The 15,261-nt window shown below is 37.1% G+C and overlaps 1 protein-coding gene across 2 annotated transcripts in view; it reads left to right on the forward strand.

Moving 5' to 3' along the window:
• The first annotated feature begins 1,272 nt into the window (after positions 1-1,272).
• Positions 1,273-15,261, forward strand: part of LOC140235532 (ubiquitin-like protein 3) — a 32,121-nt gene continuing 18,132 nt past the window's right edge. The window contains exons 1-2 of one of the 2 annotated variants that reach the window (XM_072315555.1): positions 1,273-1,743; positions 14,615-14,726. In XM_072315555.1, the coding sequence (XP_072171656.1) occupies positions 1,717-1,743; positions 14,615-14,726 (139 nt within the window). In that variant the 5' untranslated portion in view covers positions 1,273-1,716. Of the gene's footprint in view, positions 1,744-14,563; positions 14,727-15,261 lie in introns of those variants that run through there. The other variant, XM_072315556.1, reaches the window with a different exon arrangement.

The raw sequence follows: 15,261 nt of genomic DNA on the forward strand, positions 1-15,261 counted from the left end.
GTTTGTTTTTGTTCTAAAACACTTGTAAATTTGTGCTCAGAACAAGTTGACACTTGAAGGTGCATGATGAAAACAGTCATCTCATAGGATTGTCGCCAATATCACAATTTTGGGAACACACTCATGATAGCTTTACAAGTCGTCATCCTCTTTTTATAACCTGCCTTCATTCAACGACATAGAATTCACATGCATTATTCTTTATAAGTTTGGGCATAGCATGCTGCTGAACGGGCATTTTACGTGACACAATAGGTTGATTTTACCCCATACCTTTGAGGTAATAAATTGATGGTATTTTAGGTTACACCGCCGGCGTCACGTTTTCAAAAGTGTGTGTGTGTGTGGGGAGGGGGGGGGGGGGCACTTCCGGGTTTCATGAGCTAACAAGCAAAACTTTAAAAAAAAAAAGAAAAAAAAAGAGAAGGTATTCAGCGCAAAAACCCTTACCGCGCTCACACTTCAAGGTTTCTATCTATTTATTTCTAGTGTCACTTACGCACTTCCGGGGTAAAAAAAGTGGGGGGGGGGGGGGGGGGGGCAAAGTGGTGACACCTTAGGTCCTATTTGTTATGTACTAGTATTCCTATCTATGCGATGGTGCAAAAAAGTGCCCCCCCCCCGTTCCGCCGGCCCTGAATGATGGGTCATAATTGTATAATTTTTATGATTCGTTGTTTATTTGTAAAAGCACGCTTGGATCAAGGCGTACTAGGCCAACTACTTTGAAAAACTAACTATAAGTGAATTGGGGTCAACTCATATCCTTTAGGCCTATTTTAGATTTGTTTATTGTCCTGTCATATGGAACCTGTTGCGCTCAAATTGAAATTTTGCCTTGGAAAACGGACACAGCCACGGCTAATAGATACATTGTACACATTATGATTAAGTATGGGCAATCAATCCGTGCTTCTTTTTTTTTTCTGGCTTGAGTAAAAATCAAATTCCCATGGTTTAGTGTAAAATTATCGACAACTGCTGAGTAACGTTTTCAGCAAAAACCGCGGCAGTCAACGAACTATAACATCACGCATTTTGGACCCGAATACACTGACGTAATTTCTTGCCCCACAATGCATCACTCGTGAGGGCGTTCGCCATTTTGCGGTCGAGGAAAAAAAAAAAAATTAAAGACACAAATTCGACGTACAGAGAATTTGCGGACAGGAGCGAGCGCAGCATACACGGGTTTAGCACTGCGCTGGCGGCGGAGCGTGCGAGCAAAGCGCTATGAGATCGCGCAACGGAGGATCAGGAAAACTCAGCTGTTTGTTTATGGCAAAGTGTCGACAACTTCGGAGACAGAACGTAATTATGCCCTTTGAAATGGCGTAAGTTTGTCACTGTCATCACTGACATCACAGATGACACATTTTAGATGAGCCGAAGAAGTTCTCAACGCTGTCGAAAGGGGAGTTGAGAGAAGTTTCACCACCGCGATTGCTTCTTGACTTTCGTCAAGTTTCAAGAGACGTTTCATTGTTCGTGTGGACTGTAGTATACAGCGTAACGCTTGGAGATGGAATAGCATCGTACGTACAACCGTACACAAAACGTAGCGAAGCACCGGTCGGTTGCTGGTTGATCTGTTGCCAGTGTTGAACCAGAGCAGACTTTACAAACAGCTTTCGTATCAATCAAAGCTGTTTTGATTGTATGATCACATACGGCGAAATTCTCTCATACTTCCAGCGTTGAGTGCCATAAAACGCAATGGGAAGCATAAATAAGAGTGACAGGGTGAGTATGGCTTCTGTTCTGAGACCAAGCCACACAGCGCAGCGGCATTGAGTGAAGAAGCCAGTATGCAGTTCAACTAGAACTAGATAAGATAGTAATCAGTAGAGACAGAGTTCTATAGAATAACACTGTAAAGTGACACCACGTTTAGTACAGTGTCACTATAGCAGAAGGATAATGTGATAGCATATTGCGATAGCTGGCCGGTAGATCTCACAAGCATGTGGAGCAATGCTCATAATCAATAGAATTTACTGGGTATTTATAATATTATATAATCATAAAGGTTGAGATAAACACACTGAAATATGCAAATGAAATGTGCACTGTGCTTCCGAGTGGTGTGGTGTCCGTCCAACACATCGACACCCCAATTTTTTTTTTTATTCTTTTTTAATCAACACTGCAATGTAGGTTAGAATCCCAGATACCGAAATATCCCACAATTTGCCTTGAAATTTTACTCGCATGTAAAGAAGTAGGGTGCATGTAGTGCATTAAAAATGTGATTTGCGGTACACGTTCAACTGCTTCGAACGCGTGGGTTGTTGTTTTGACTTGAGTTGACGCACTCGGTTGCGCCGTAATTTTGAAACCAACACCCTACCCTCCTAAAAACATCCTATTAACAATATGTGTGAAATGCACATATTGGGTAATGCTTTTCCAATGTGCATTTATAATTCACGGTATCCACACGTGGTATCATTGTTTTGCTGTTGATCTTGTTTATTATTGGGATTTTCAACAATATTTGGACATCTTCAAATTCCCAGTGAAAAATGCAAAACCACTGCGCGTAGTCTCACGCATGACAGTTGTTCGTACGTTCATTACGCACAATGCTGTAAGACTAAGAGGGGTGTCCGTTTCAGTGTAGACCTCTACAGTGTCTGAATACACTATTTATGGGTAAACTCGGCCCCTTGTAATGAAGACGCTAGGGGCTAAGTTTACCCATAACTGCAATTGTACGGTACTGCAGAACAAAACAGCTGTGTAGAGGCTTCTATTCTTTTTCTTTTTTTTTTCTTATTCTGCTTATACAATGTACATATGTAGTTCTGGGCCCCGTTTCATAATACTTGTTATCAGTGACAAGTTGTTATAGTTGTGACAAGCTACTGAAATTCTTGCGTCTGATTGGCTGAGAACAAATTTGTCATAGAAATGTGGCAGTTGTCACTGATAACAAGTTTTATGAAACGGGCCCCTGGTCATCTTTTCAAAAAAGAATGCTGCCATCACTTCAATACTACTTACTAATCTCTTAGTCTTACATTCATCCCCAAGTTGATTTCTATCCCTTGGACTTAGAGATTGTATTTCAGGTTTATATTTGCTTCTGTCAAGTTCTTGCCACATTAGCAATAAAAATTAAGGGTTTCAGGGAGAACACTGTACTAGAGCTTTTTGTACATTGTAGCTCGTGCTCAGTCGGTGAGAAAACAGACTTGTATCATATTTTCAAGTGATGCTAGCTTCGAATGCTTACAAGAACTGCACTCATTATTAAGAGTTGAAATTATAACAAATTCTAGCAAAAAATGTAGGTACAGTGTACATGGCATGTTCTCATGACCAAAACCAAATCATGCTTCTTGGCCATGTATTTATGACTTGGGGACCAACAAAGAGCAGTTAAGGAAACAATGCAAAGAATCAGAGGAAAGACTTCCTTATGTCCCACCCCACCCCAATAATTTTCCCATACTACTATTCTGCCCTACCCTTGCTAGCCTACACATGAAAGCACACACAAGCCCACACACATTGGCACATGGCACATTGTGGTGTATGAGTTGGAGGGGGGGGGGGGGGGGGCATAAGGAAGTCAAGAAGAATCAGAAAATGTAATAAATGCAAGATAATATGAAATGCTAATATTGTACATTGTATGTAATGCACTGTGGGATTACTCTGCTGGTGTCATGTGCACTCTCCCTACTTCACTAACGTACTCTGTGAAGTTCCCCCAAATCTTATTAAGGCTTTTTTTTCTTTTTTCTTTTGCAACAGAGGACTTGACAAGTGTGTTCCTTTTTCAGCAGTTCATTCTGTTTTTAGAATAATGTGCAATTGGGACAAAGTCATTGTTTTGGGGAAAAAAGTATTAGTAGAACATCTGTGTGAATGCGACACGGTACTTTTAAATCTTGAATGCTTTCTTCTTTTTTCCTATTCTTAAACAGCTTATGACAAGGCAATGTACAGTACACGTAAGTCATACTGTCAAACATAAGACAAGTGCAAATGTATGTCTCTGAATGTGGACTTTGGCACTGTCAAACTTATTTTTGTATTTTGCATGCTCATGGCTATCTTCTTTATGCAAACACTAAGTGTAACACCCTAAAATGCATCTAAGGCCAGCTAAATGGTGGAAAATAAGGAAAAAGTTCGACAACATGATAGTTTTGCAATGTCAGAAGAAAAGAGATGCAGTGGTTCAAAAGGCATCACTTATCATAAAGTATTTTAACATTTTTTTTTTAAATATCTGTAGCCTAAGAAAGTACAGAGTATATAAGTTGTTTGTTTACAGACATGGTAACTAAAGATTCTAGAGAAAATAATAACTAAATTATAAAAAGTGATTACACAAGAACTTTATTTTCATTTTTTATTTATTTTTATTTTTTTCATTTTTTTTTTGCCCTCAAATCAGCAGTGGTATTATGGAGCTTAGTCTCTGCTGCTGGCACTTTAAATCTAATTGATGTGTATCATCCCATACATCTTGGATATATGTTTAAATGGGTCTTACAATGTACTCTCAGATATCAAAAAGAAATGAAGGTTTTATAACAAAAAGGAATTTGAAATCAAGATGCAAGATAATGGGCTTTTTATATTGGATGTATTAAGAATTGAAGAGACAGGCTGTTCCTGTCATAGTACACACAATTATCCCTCGGTCGTAAATAGGCTGAGTAAACACATGTTCATGTATCTCTGAACAAAGTCCAGTGTCAGATGTGTGTATGCTAACAACAGGGTTCGTCTCTGAGCTCCATCTTTGAATAACTTGGTCTCTCATGTTTCTATGCACTTTGATAATAAACCGTTGAAGACGAGTCCCAAGTATACTCAGGCAGGTGTCTATGGAAAATGTGTGTTGTAGCAGTATATCAGCCCGTCCTCGATGGGTTAAAGAAAAAAAAAAAATCTTTAGACTTTGGCATTGCATCAAAATGAATCAAGAATGTTTCAGTGTAATTTTGAGTAAACTTGTAAACAAGCCATAATCATGACCTTGTACTGTATCTTACAGTTTTGTCATGGCAGTTAAGTATTACCATCAATAGGGTGATTTGTATATCAACAGAGTGTGGAGTTCAGCAGGCAAGTTCAGATTTTCAACTAAGAGGAAGATTAATGTGAAATCACATCTTTAGGCTGTGTGTGAATCCATTTTTATTTCAAGTTTTTCTTTCTTTGTAACAGACATTCGTTCTTCCCAAGAACTGTAAGGAACTGGAATTCCCTGTCGTCAGACATTGTTTCTGCGCCATCTGTGGGATCATTTCGAAACCGTCTAACGGTTGATCACAGTGGCTAGTTGTTTTCGTCAAATTTTCTATGTGCTTGTAAATATCTGTAAATAAATTGTATTATAATGTAAATAGCACCAGTCTGCAAGAATCTTTAGGCTATTGAAGGAGGCAGACTTAATCAGAAGAAGAAGAAGAAGAAGACACTTCCCTCTCAACCCTGCAAGAGAAAGAATTATGAGGAATGTAATTTGCTTATCCCCAAGCACAAGGAAAATGAGTTCATAAAATCAACAAAATCACCACAAAATCAATATGAAAACAAAAGTATTCTGGCAGGGGTTTTGTTTTTGTTTTTTTTTGAGCAGAGCAGCCTGCTGTTATTTCATTGAAAGCAATATTTTGTTTGATCTTCAGCCAAAGTAATAAAATGTGGTCTTGAATTTTTTTCCCCGTTTGAGATAGCATGTACTTGATAAACCCATTTTGAACCAAAGTGTGATATACATTCTCGCTTTCAGGTGAATTAGTGACACATTTTGTTTATTTTTTTCTTTCCAGTATTTCATTTTTGATCTGCTGGATATGGCAGCACCGCTGAAATCTCATCCTAATCCCTTACCAAGGATACATGCATACAGTGTATATATCTATATCTATACAAAATTTGGAATCTTGATGATACAACATGGTATCACAGTTGATTGATTGGACTACAACTTGTATATTAGAGTGGCTCATGAGCATGCTTCAGTGTATCTGCCACAGAATTATTTGAGCAAAAATTTTTATTACAGAAATAGAGCCTATTTGTCATTGTGTGAATACATACACCTGTACTGAATTGTGCTTTTTCATCAATTATCAATACCCCATGCATGTCATTCCATACCTAGATGTAAGGCCAACTTTGGTAGATTTAATCGTCTATAGTCTCTTTTCTGCCACTCACTCAATTTCCACTAAAATTTCTGTAGGAAATTGAGAAAACCACATGAAAAAACCTTCCCACTTTGGTGATGGTAAACAATGCATCTGTTGAATTGCAAACTTTGTGAAATTATAACCATCTGTAAATACACAGTCAAACCTGTCTATAGCGGCCACCCAAGGGAGACGAAAAAAAAAGTGGCTGTTATAGAAAGGTGGCCTCTATAGACGGGTTATCTGACTTTTGTGTGCATTGCCTACATGTACATGTATCATTGTATACATCTATAAGTATTACATACGTGTACATGTAAAGTGTATGTGTATATGGATGCACACAGATGTTTCATGCTTCGAACAATGCCAGTGTTTATCAAATTGTTGCACACTAGCATTTATAGTGTACAGTCGTGAAGAAAATTTTACACTAGTGCATTATTATGACTAAATGAGTGATGACTGCAGCGGTGGCAATTATCAACATTGCCTATGAATGACTGAAAAACGCACTGAATTACTGGCTCGACTACGGCTCCATGTTGGTCTGTGGCCGCTATAGACAGGTTAAAATCTACCACGGGAAACAAAATTTGTGGCCGCTGGCTGAGTTAGACAGGTGGCCGCTATACACAGGGTCTTAAACGACTTTTCTCTCCGGGGGAATTTTCAGTGGCCGCATACGGTATGTGGTCATTATTGACAGGTGGCCGCTAAGGCAGGTTTGACTGTACTGGGTGAACAATAGTTGCATTGTCTGGTTGGAAATTAAAAACAAAATAGTAACCAACCAAACAAAAACAAATCCTATGACTGTTGATTGGGAATACACAAATAAGGCATCATCCAGCCACCTTCTCAACCTATCACACTTTTCAACTTGGACCGTGAAATGTATTGCCACAGTAATCAACAATGACTAGACAATTTTAATGCATGTGATGTGTGTGACTCATGATGTCAAGCTCACAAGTTTATGTCACTATATGATTCCCACAATGACCCTCAATGTCCTTTGTAAAGGAGGGTTTTGACCTCTAAATTTAGCTAGGCTGGGAGTGTTACAGTACATTGTAATCGAACAGAAATAATTTGAAGATGTCAGTCATATTCTACAGTGTACTGCTGAATGAAACTTTTTTTTTTTCATGTCAACAGCAAGAGAAAAAAAAAAGGGTATGTTACAATTGTTGTATGTGTGTCAGCCAAAGTAATAAGTTCGACCCACATGGCTTCCCTGTACAGAGTAGACATGTCTGCAATGAAACAAGTGACAGATTTTGAAAGCCAGTAAATGTAAAACCACCATACAGCTGTTCTTACTGTAAGCTGTTATACTCGGCAGTTGCCAACCAACATGCACCGAAGACTTGTTTCTCCATCAGGTGTAGAAATTAAAGGCTAGTGTCCTGCCATTAGTTTTTCTGTTGAGAGAGAGAAAGCATATGAAATAATGTTGAAAGCATTCAATGTTTAAAATGTACCAATACACTTTATGTTTGCTATATTTGTAGAATATAGCACCTTGTACTTGAGACATGTGGTCTGCAAAATATTAGAATTTTTTGTCACTCTGATTTTTATTTGTTGGGGTTTATATGTAAATTTCAAAGAGTATACAAAAATAAAAATAATTTGAAATAGACTCGTCAGTCACCCGATTCTTTCAATTGAATGATCGCGCTATCGATAAATTTTTCAAAATACGTCTTGGACGATAGTGATACACAGTCCGTGTGCACGATCAGCTACATGTATTAAACCGATCAACATGAAATCTTGATATTGTTTGTAAAAATGTGCATGCACAGTATACATGTAGCTACAAAGCGCACACCCCAGTACCAAGGAGGTACTGGGCTCGCCTAGTACCTCCTTGCCAGTACCCGTGCCTATGGAGCAGAATTTAAAAGCATGGAGCACAAGTGCCAAAATGTTATAGAGACATGATGTGATTTCTTGAAATATGTATGCTTTCAGGGGCTATCACAGGTAAATTATGTCTGTTTTTGTGTATTCTAGCTGTACATGAATTTGATTTCAAGGGTATTGTACAGTTAAGTAGCTTAGTTCTATCAGAGGTCACATCAATTCAAGCGTAATTTTTACATGAGAATATTTGTACAGTACAGGTATGATTTCTCCAAACATAATGTCTTGTGTTTGTGTTAAAGTACAAAACTTGAGAAAATGTCCATAGTACTCATAAAGCTATCCATGCTTATAGCACTTGTCCCTCAATAATATCAACTCTGACTGTGTGTGATTTTGCCTATTCATGCTTGTTGGAGTGTATATACTAACTACAAGCTTGTATTTAACAGGCATTGAAAGAATACAAAACTTGCTCTTTTGAAATAATTCGTTGTTACATACTGAGGGGCACATCACACAGCCCATTGCCCATTCTTTGACTGAGTAATTGTAATGAATGCCAAACTTTGCCCCTTCTCATTGTTGCCCTGGCAATGTATAGCCTTCAATAGGATACGGTACTTCATTTTTCTTACCCTCTTCTCGATTGACCTACTTTATGAAGACTATCCTTTCAAGTTATTCTCCCATCATAGTTGGCCTCATCTTGAGACTTCCTTTCAATTCAATGGATTTACAGCTCTATGCAGGGCCAGTAACAATTGCACATTGGGTATTGTGCGAAAAAAGTCCCATACACACCCAGATTCAAACACATACATATGCTCAAGTTTTGTTTAGCGGTACGCAGAAGATGATAGGTGGATGAATTAATGTCAATTGGCAACTTAAAAATGTGGAAACATGACGTACACCATGTGTTGGTTTTCCCCAGTATTTTAGGGACCTATAGGTTTATTGTGAAATAGACCATATCCCGCACATGAGCAATGAACTTGTCATCAATCTAATGATCAGCACACTGCAATAAATATCATGGATTTTTGTAGTAGGTGAACACCCCCCCCCCCCATAAAATATCACATTTTTTATTATATCACTCAGTCATATTTGATCACTCTTATTGATGACATTTATGCTTAATCTCTACCTACTTGCAAACTTGTACAGTATGTATTGATAAAATTTATGCACTCATGCATATTTGCACATTGTTGTGCGCTGCATATTCCATAAACAGCTTGTTAGTGCCATAAATCTCACTTCATTTAATGTGCAAAGGAATTGTGCTCTTGGCAAAATATATTGAAAAGAGCCATTTGTGATTGTGTACAGGGATTGATTAAGTTTACTAGTACACAGATGACACGTTAAGCCATTGGAAACAATGGAAAAGATGCTGAATGCACTTTAGAGCATTTGTGGGAAAATATGAATTTATAAGATTACATTATATGAGAAAAGATTAAAGTGCAAATATAATTTGGATTAGTAATGTAGAAAAAGTGAAGTAAAAATCGCTAATAAAAGCTCTCTCCTAAAAAGATTTTTATGCTGACGTGTTTTACAAGTTGTCACCAGCTGGCACGGCAGAAGCTTGTTAGAAAGTGGTTCCTACATTTTATCAATTAGGTTTCAGTCAATAATGATGTAAGTGCGTCTTCTTCCTTCTGTTTTTTGTTTTTGTTTTTTCTGTGAAAAGGAAGAAAAAAAAATCAGTGGTCTAATAAAAACCAGCAAAAAAATAAAATAAAACACAAATACATAAAATGCGAATGCAAGTCATGCAGAGAAAATAATGGAATTCATGCGAGAAATGTGATGTCAAAATGGGGGAAAAAGGCTGTTGAAGTACACATACTTTGACCAAAACATGTGTAGAAGCCTGTTGGGAATGGAGAAACATGACATTTTTGTTCAGGAGCCCCCAACTCCCTCCCTAATTCATTGCCAAATGAAGTGATGGGGTTCAGGAAATCATGGCTTGTGGTAAGTGAGGCTAGAAGGCAGGCATTCCTTGTTGCTATGGCAACAAACTGATTGAAGGATAGGTTTAATTATATCCTCAGTACAACCTGTCACAACTCTTGACTCCTTGTTATTGACAGTGGTTATTACAAAGTATTTAAAAACAAAAACTAGTTTGTAAACAAGATGATATTCTTGTTATTACAAAATCTCTTAATTTTTGTGAGAGAGAATTTTGTCCTCAAAGTAAATGTTTTGAATAAGGCGAATGACAGTCAAACTGACAACAGGACAGTATCTTCATGATCTGCTATAGGCTGTATGGCCCTTTGGAGATTAGATAAGAATAAGCTTCGTGGCATAGTATACTCATTCAGGGACCTGGCATATCAATGATCGTTATAAATATTATGATGATGATGACTTCAATGTAAGCAATACAGGTGCAGTAAGGATTATCATTAATTAGCAGCAGTAGTGGATTTACAATAGTTGTATTTGACGCAGCAAGACTATCTGATAATTTCTCTACTTTGCGTGATGTAGTCAGTTCTTTTTATGCCTCCGCCACGAAGTGGTGCTGGAGGCATTATGTTTTCGGGTTGTCCGTCCGTCCGTCCGTCCGTCCTTCCGTCCTTCCGTCCGTCCGTAATGAATTTTGTGGACAAGGTAACTATCGAAACCTGTTGAGGTATCCTAATGAAACCTGGCATATATGTGTATTAGGGGGTGAAGTTGTGCCTATCAACTTTTGGGTGCACATGCTCAAGGTCAAAGGTCAAAAGGTCAAGGTCAAATACATAAAATTTCACTATTTCCACCATATCTATTGAATGCCTGAAGATATTTTCTTGAAACTTAGTGTATACATGTATTACCCAATTAAGATTCTCTGGTGAAAGTTTGGGTCATGAGGTTAAAGGTCAAAGGTCAAAAGGTCAAGTAAAAATATTAAAACTTCTTTTTTTTCTCCGTACCTTGGAAAATTGTTCAAGGTATCTTCATGGAACATAGTATATACATGTACTGACTGGAAGTGATTATCTAGAGAATGTAGGGTTCATGGGGTCAAAGGTCAGGGGTCAAAGGTCAAGTGCAAGACTTCAAAATTTTACTATTACCCTCATATTTATGCAATGCCAGCAGGGTTATTTTTTTACACTTGGTGTATGCGTGTGTAACCTAATAGAAATTCTCTGGAAAGTTTTTTTTTTTTCTCTTTTTGCCTCAAAGGTCAAAAGGTCAAAGATCAAGTGAAAGTGCTGAACTAACTTTTTCCTCCATATCTCGGAAGTGGCTCAAGCTACCTTGAAACTTAGTACATATTATGCATGTTCTACCTGAAAGTAATTATCTTATGAATTTAGGGTCAAGGGCCAGATGAAAATGGTAACAATTTACTATTCAATTCAGAAATTGCACTTTTTCTCCACACCTGTACCTTGAAAATTACTCAATGCCTAAATGTATGAATGGGTCAAAGTCAAGTTAAAGTCCTTAAAGGGGAAGGCTAGTAACTGATCAGTGGGAATCAGTGGAAATGCTGGGAGATGATTGTTCCAATCCTTATGGGATTCATTCAAGAGTTCATTGTATATCTATTGTTGTGTGAAAATGATTTGCTTCAGAATGGTCTCATATTCAAGTAATGTGCAGTTTAATGCTTCCAGGTTAGCGTCCCTGGTCAGTGACGGAGCATTAATCTGCACATTACTTGAATATGAGACCGTTCTGAAGCAAATCATTTTCACACAACAATAGATATACAATGAACTCTTGAATGAATCCCATAAGGATTGGAACAATCATCTCCCAGCATTTCCACTGATTCCCACTGATCAGTTACTAGCCTTCCCCTTTAAATCCCTAGATACATGCTCTCTTATTCATCCAATTAAAATTACGTCAAGGAAGGTGAACATTCAACACATTTGTGACAAACTTGTCATTCCAATATTTTGCCAAATTTGTGAAAATGTAATCACACATTGTCCACATGTACTATCTAGACCTATTGAGAAAATCATGCATTATGGCGGAGGCATACCAGTCGCCATAGCGACATTTCTAGTTTATTTTCTTTTTCTTTTTCTTTTTGTCTTATGGTTAGATGTGTATCAGCCTATACTGGTATTGCAAAGAACATTCTTCAATATATGAATAATAAATAAATGTTCTTACATATTAAAAAAACAAACAATCTTTCATAACTGACTATAGTACTAATAACAGTGGAAAGACATAAAACATATGAAATGCGACAGATTTGTGTATTGCAAGTATACAATCAGTTGATGAGATATTGCAAGTATATACAACATATTTATTTGAAAAAATAATGTACACATCATTAGTATACAATATAAATTTATAAATCATGGAGACTAATAGTGAAGAGGATGAAGGAGACTCATCAAATTTACTAATGTTGAGAGCTGTCCACTTACTAGCAAGTCTGGAGGACATCCGTTGTCATAGCAACCAGCTTGGCCATTACCTTCATTTGTTAAAGGTTTGCATGTGTGGGAGGTTCTCAAGATCTTTGTCCTTTCCTTTTCTGTTAGCCTCTTGGCTTTGTTGATTTTGTATGTTTCTGCAATCATTTCCTTCAGTTTGTTTTTTCTAATTTGGTTGGAGCAGTACATGAAGAAAATGCTACATTTGATATTTTTGAGAATTTCAGCTAATTAGACGAATGCTCAATAGTTGTCATATCTGAATATTGTGGTCCTTGTGTTCATGTGGTATATTCCGTATACTGTTTGAAACATTCAAATGGCTGGCTTTCACGTTCATGTCTTTGTTAGGGACAAATTGTGACCTGTCATTGGTACTAAATCATGATAACTTCCCTTTAGTACATTGCAATTCGGTGGATTTTTTTGTTTGTTTTTTTTAAATAATAGCTTCATACAACTTTTGCAATTTTGACAGGATAGTACAGGGAAATGTAAGGTATAATTCAGGGAAATGTGATTTAAAAAAACGAAGAATATAATGGTTAAACTCCCTGAATATCTCCACAAAACCTTGGAATTCGTGATGACCATTATGAGTAGAGATTAATGTCTAATGCGAAAAAAAAAATGACAACAACAAAACAACCCAGGATTGGTTAAGATTAGGGATTGCTGCAGTGAGGATAAAATGTGCTATGTAAATTTTTGAATACCTGGTACATTTGATCACTACAGTGTACAAGTGTATTTGTTTCCTCTAGAAATGTTTGTGGGTTATTCCAGAGATTCAGATAAAATGCCCCAAGGAATATAAAGAGGAACAGGACATTACAGAGAAATTATGTATTATATCAGACAAAAATGTGAAGAAAGTTTTGATCGTACAGTATTAGATGTGAAAGATCTCAATTTTCATATCATCCAGTGAGAAACCTGTAGGCTGTCACCTGGCATTAATGATGCTTGTTTGTCTCATCAGCCGCTTGTTTAGAATCCTAGTTAATGCACATTAAAGGACTACAATTGTATATAGGGTCAGCAGAACATGTGTCAAGCCTATTGCTACACCGTACTCTGTCATGTACAATAAAATTTAATTGTACACCTGATTTTTGCGCGAGTGACATAGTGATGTGGGATCTACTGGTGCAAGTGTAGTGTGCTATCTTTTAGGGTAGTCACTATTTTGAGCACAGGACATTTGATCCTACATTGTGTGAGTCATCTGGTAGACATCAGATAGTCTCCAAATATTGACCAAACTCAAGGTTGTCTCTACAAAGTAGCCAGAAGCTAGTGTTTGTGATGGACAGTGTTTCAAGAAGTTTAAGTGGAATGAGAACATAGAGGGGACCTAGGGGAATCTGTCTTGCAGAATGCTGCTAACAGAAATTGAGTGAAAAAGTACACCCATGCACAGAACAATGGTCATGAAGGCTTGAATATATGCAATTTTGTGATTCACATTTCCCTTCAATCCATTCCAGTCCAGTTCAGTTCAATTCAATTACCATTCAATTCCATTCAATTACCATTCAATTCCATTCAATTCCAAGTCAATTCAATGCAGTTCACATACTATGTATGCATGTTTTGAGATGATCGTAGATCAGTATACCAGTACATAGGTTGGTCCCAAAATGTTGTATTGGTGCATTTTATATCATTGATGTTAAAACATACATGTAGGACTACATTTAAATGTACATGTACAATGTTATACATGTAGTACCATTTCTTGTGATTATTTTTATCAAAATATTGTAAGCAGTGCATTTTCAACTACAAATTTCACAAGTATGTATAAAATGAGGTATATCATGGAAATCAGTTCAACAGGAGTTGAATATAATCATTAGAAGGTTCGTGAAAAAAAATTGAAATCTTTCACTGAACGTCTGAATATAGATATACACGCAATGCATGCGGATTGCCATGATGTTGATTGTACAATTTTAGAAACCAAACACTGTTGCATTTGATGTTTTTACCTTCCCTGATGTTTGCTGTGATGTGTTTGTTGATTCCAGTATTCATAGTGTCCCCATTGTATCAAAGACTGGAGTTCATTGCAACCAGGGCACCCCTGAAGTTTGTATGCCCAGCAGTGATGTAATCAATGTCTTGCTCTTTCGTTCTCTCTTGCAGATAACCTTGAGGTTAATACACCCAATGAATGGCAAGAACAAAGAATTCAATTTTGTGCCTGAGGACACCGCAGCAGACGTAGCACAGTATGTCTTTGACAACTGGCCTACAGGTAATCACTTTAAAGTTCAACTCATTAGTGGATATCATTGGAAGAATTAGTGGACATTTCATCTTTACTTTGTGTTATATTTAGACTTTGATATATTGTTGTGTACCTCTCTGTAGAGATTATTCTGTTCTTAAAGTGGTAGATATTGACTACAGTAGTATGAAAAGGTCTTACAAGTTTTCCTTCATTTATTAAGATTGAAGCATTGGTACATGAGACCTTAAAGACAGACTAAGATCTTAGTGTAAAGGATATACCCCATACCTCATTTACATGTATTATTGCTGTTGTTTGGCAGAGCATTTGTTCTTTCTTTTATCAAATATCTATATATAAGAATATGGCTTTCGATGCTGTCACCATGGCATGTTTCAGTGTGATTTGATAATTTTTGTTGGTAGTTGCCATAGAAATTTGACCTCTTTTCTGACATCTGTACAAAAACTGATCAAACCTTTCACATACTGGGAATATGAACTCAATGAATGGAACCTTTTCCCATGTCCCTATTGGCCTTGTTAGTTTCCTTCCTCTT

This window comes from Diadema setosum, chromosome 11 (assembly GCF_964275005.1).
Source record: "Diadema setosum chromosome 11, eeDiaSeto1, whole genome shotgun sequence".
In the NCBI taxonomy this organism is placed as follows: Eukaryota; Metazoa; Echinodermata; class Echinoidea; order Diadematoida; family Diadematidae; genus Diadema; species Diadema setosum.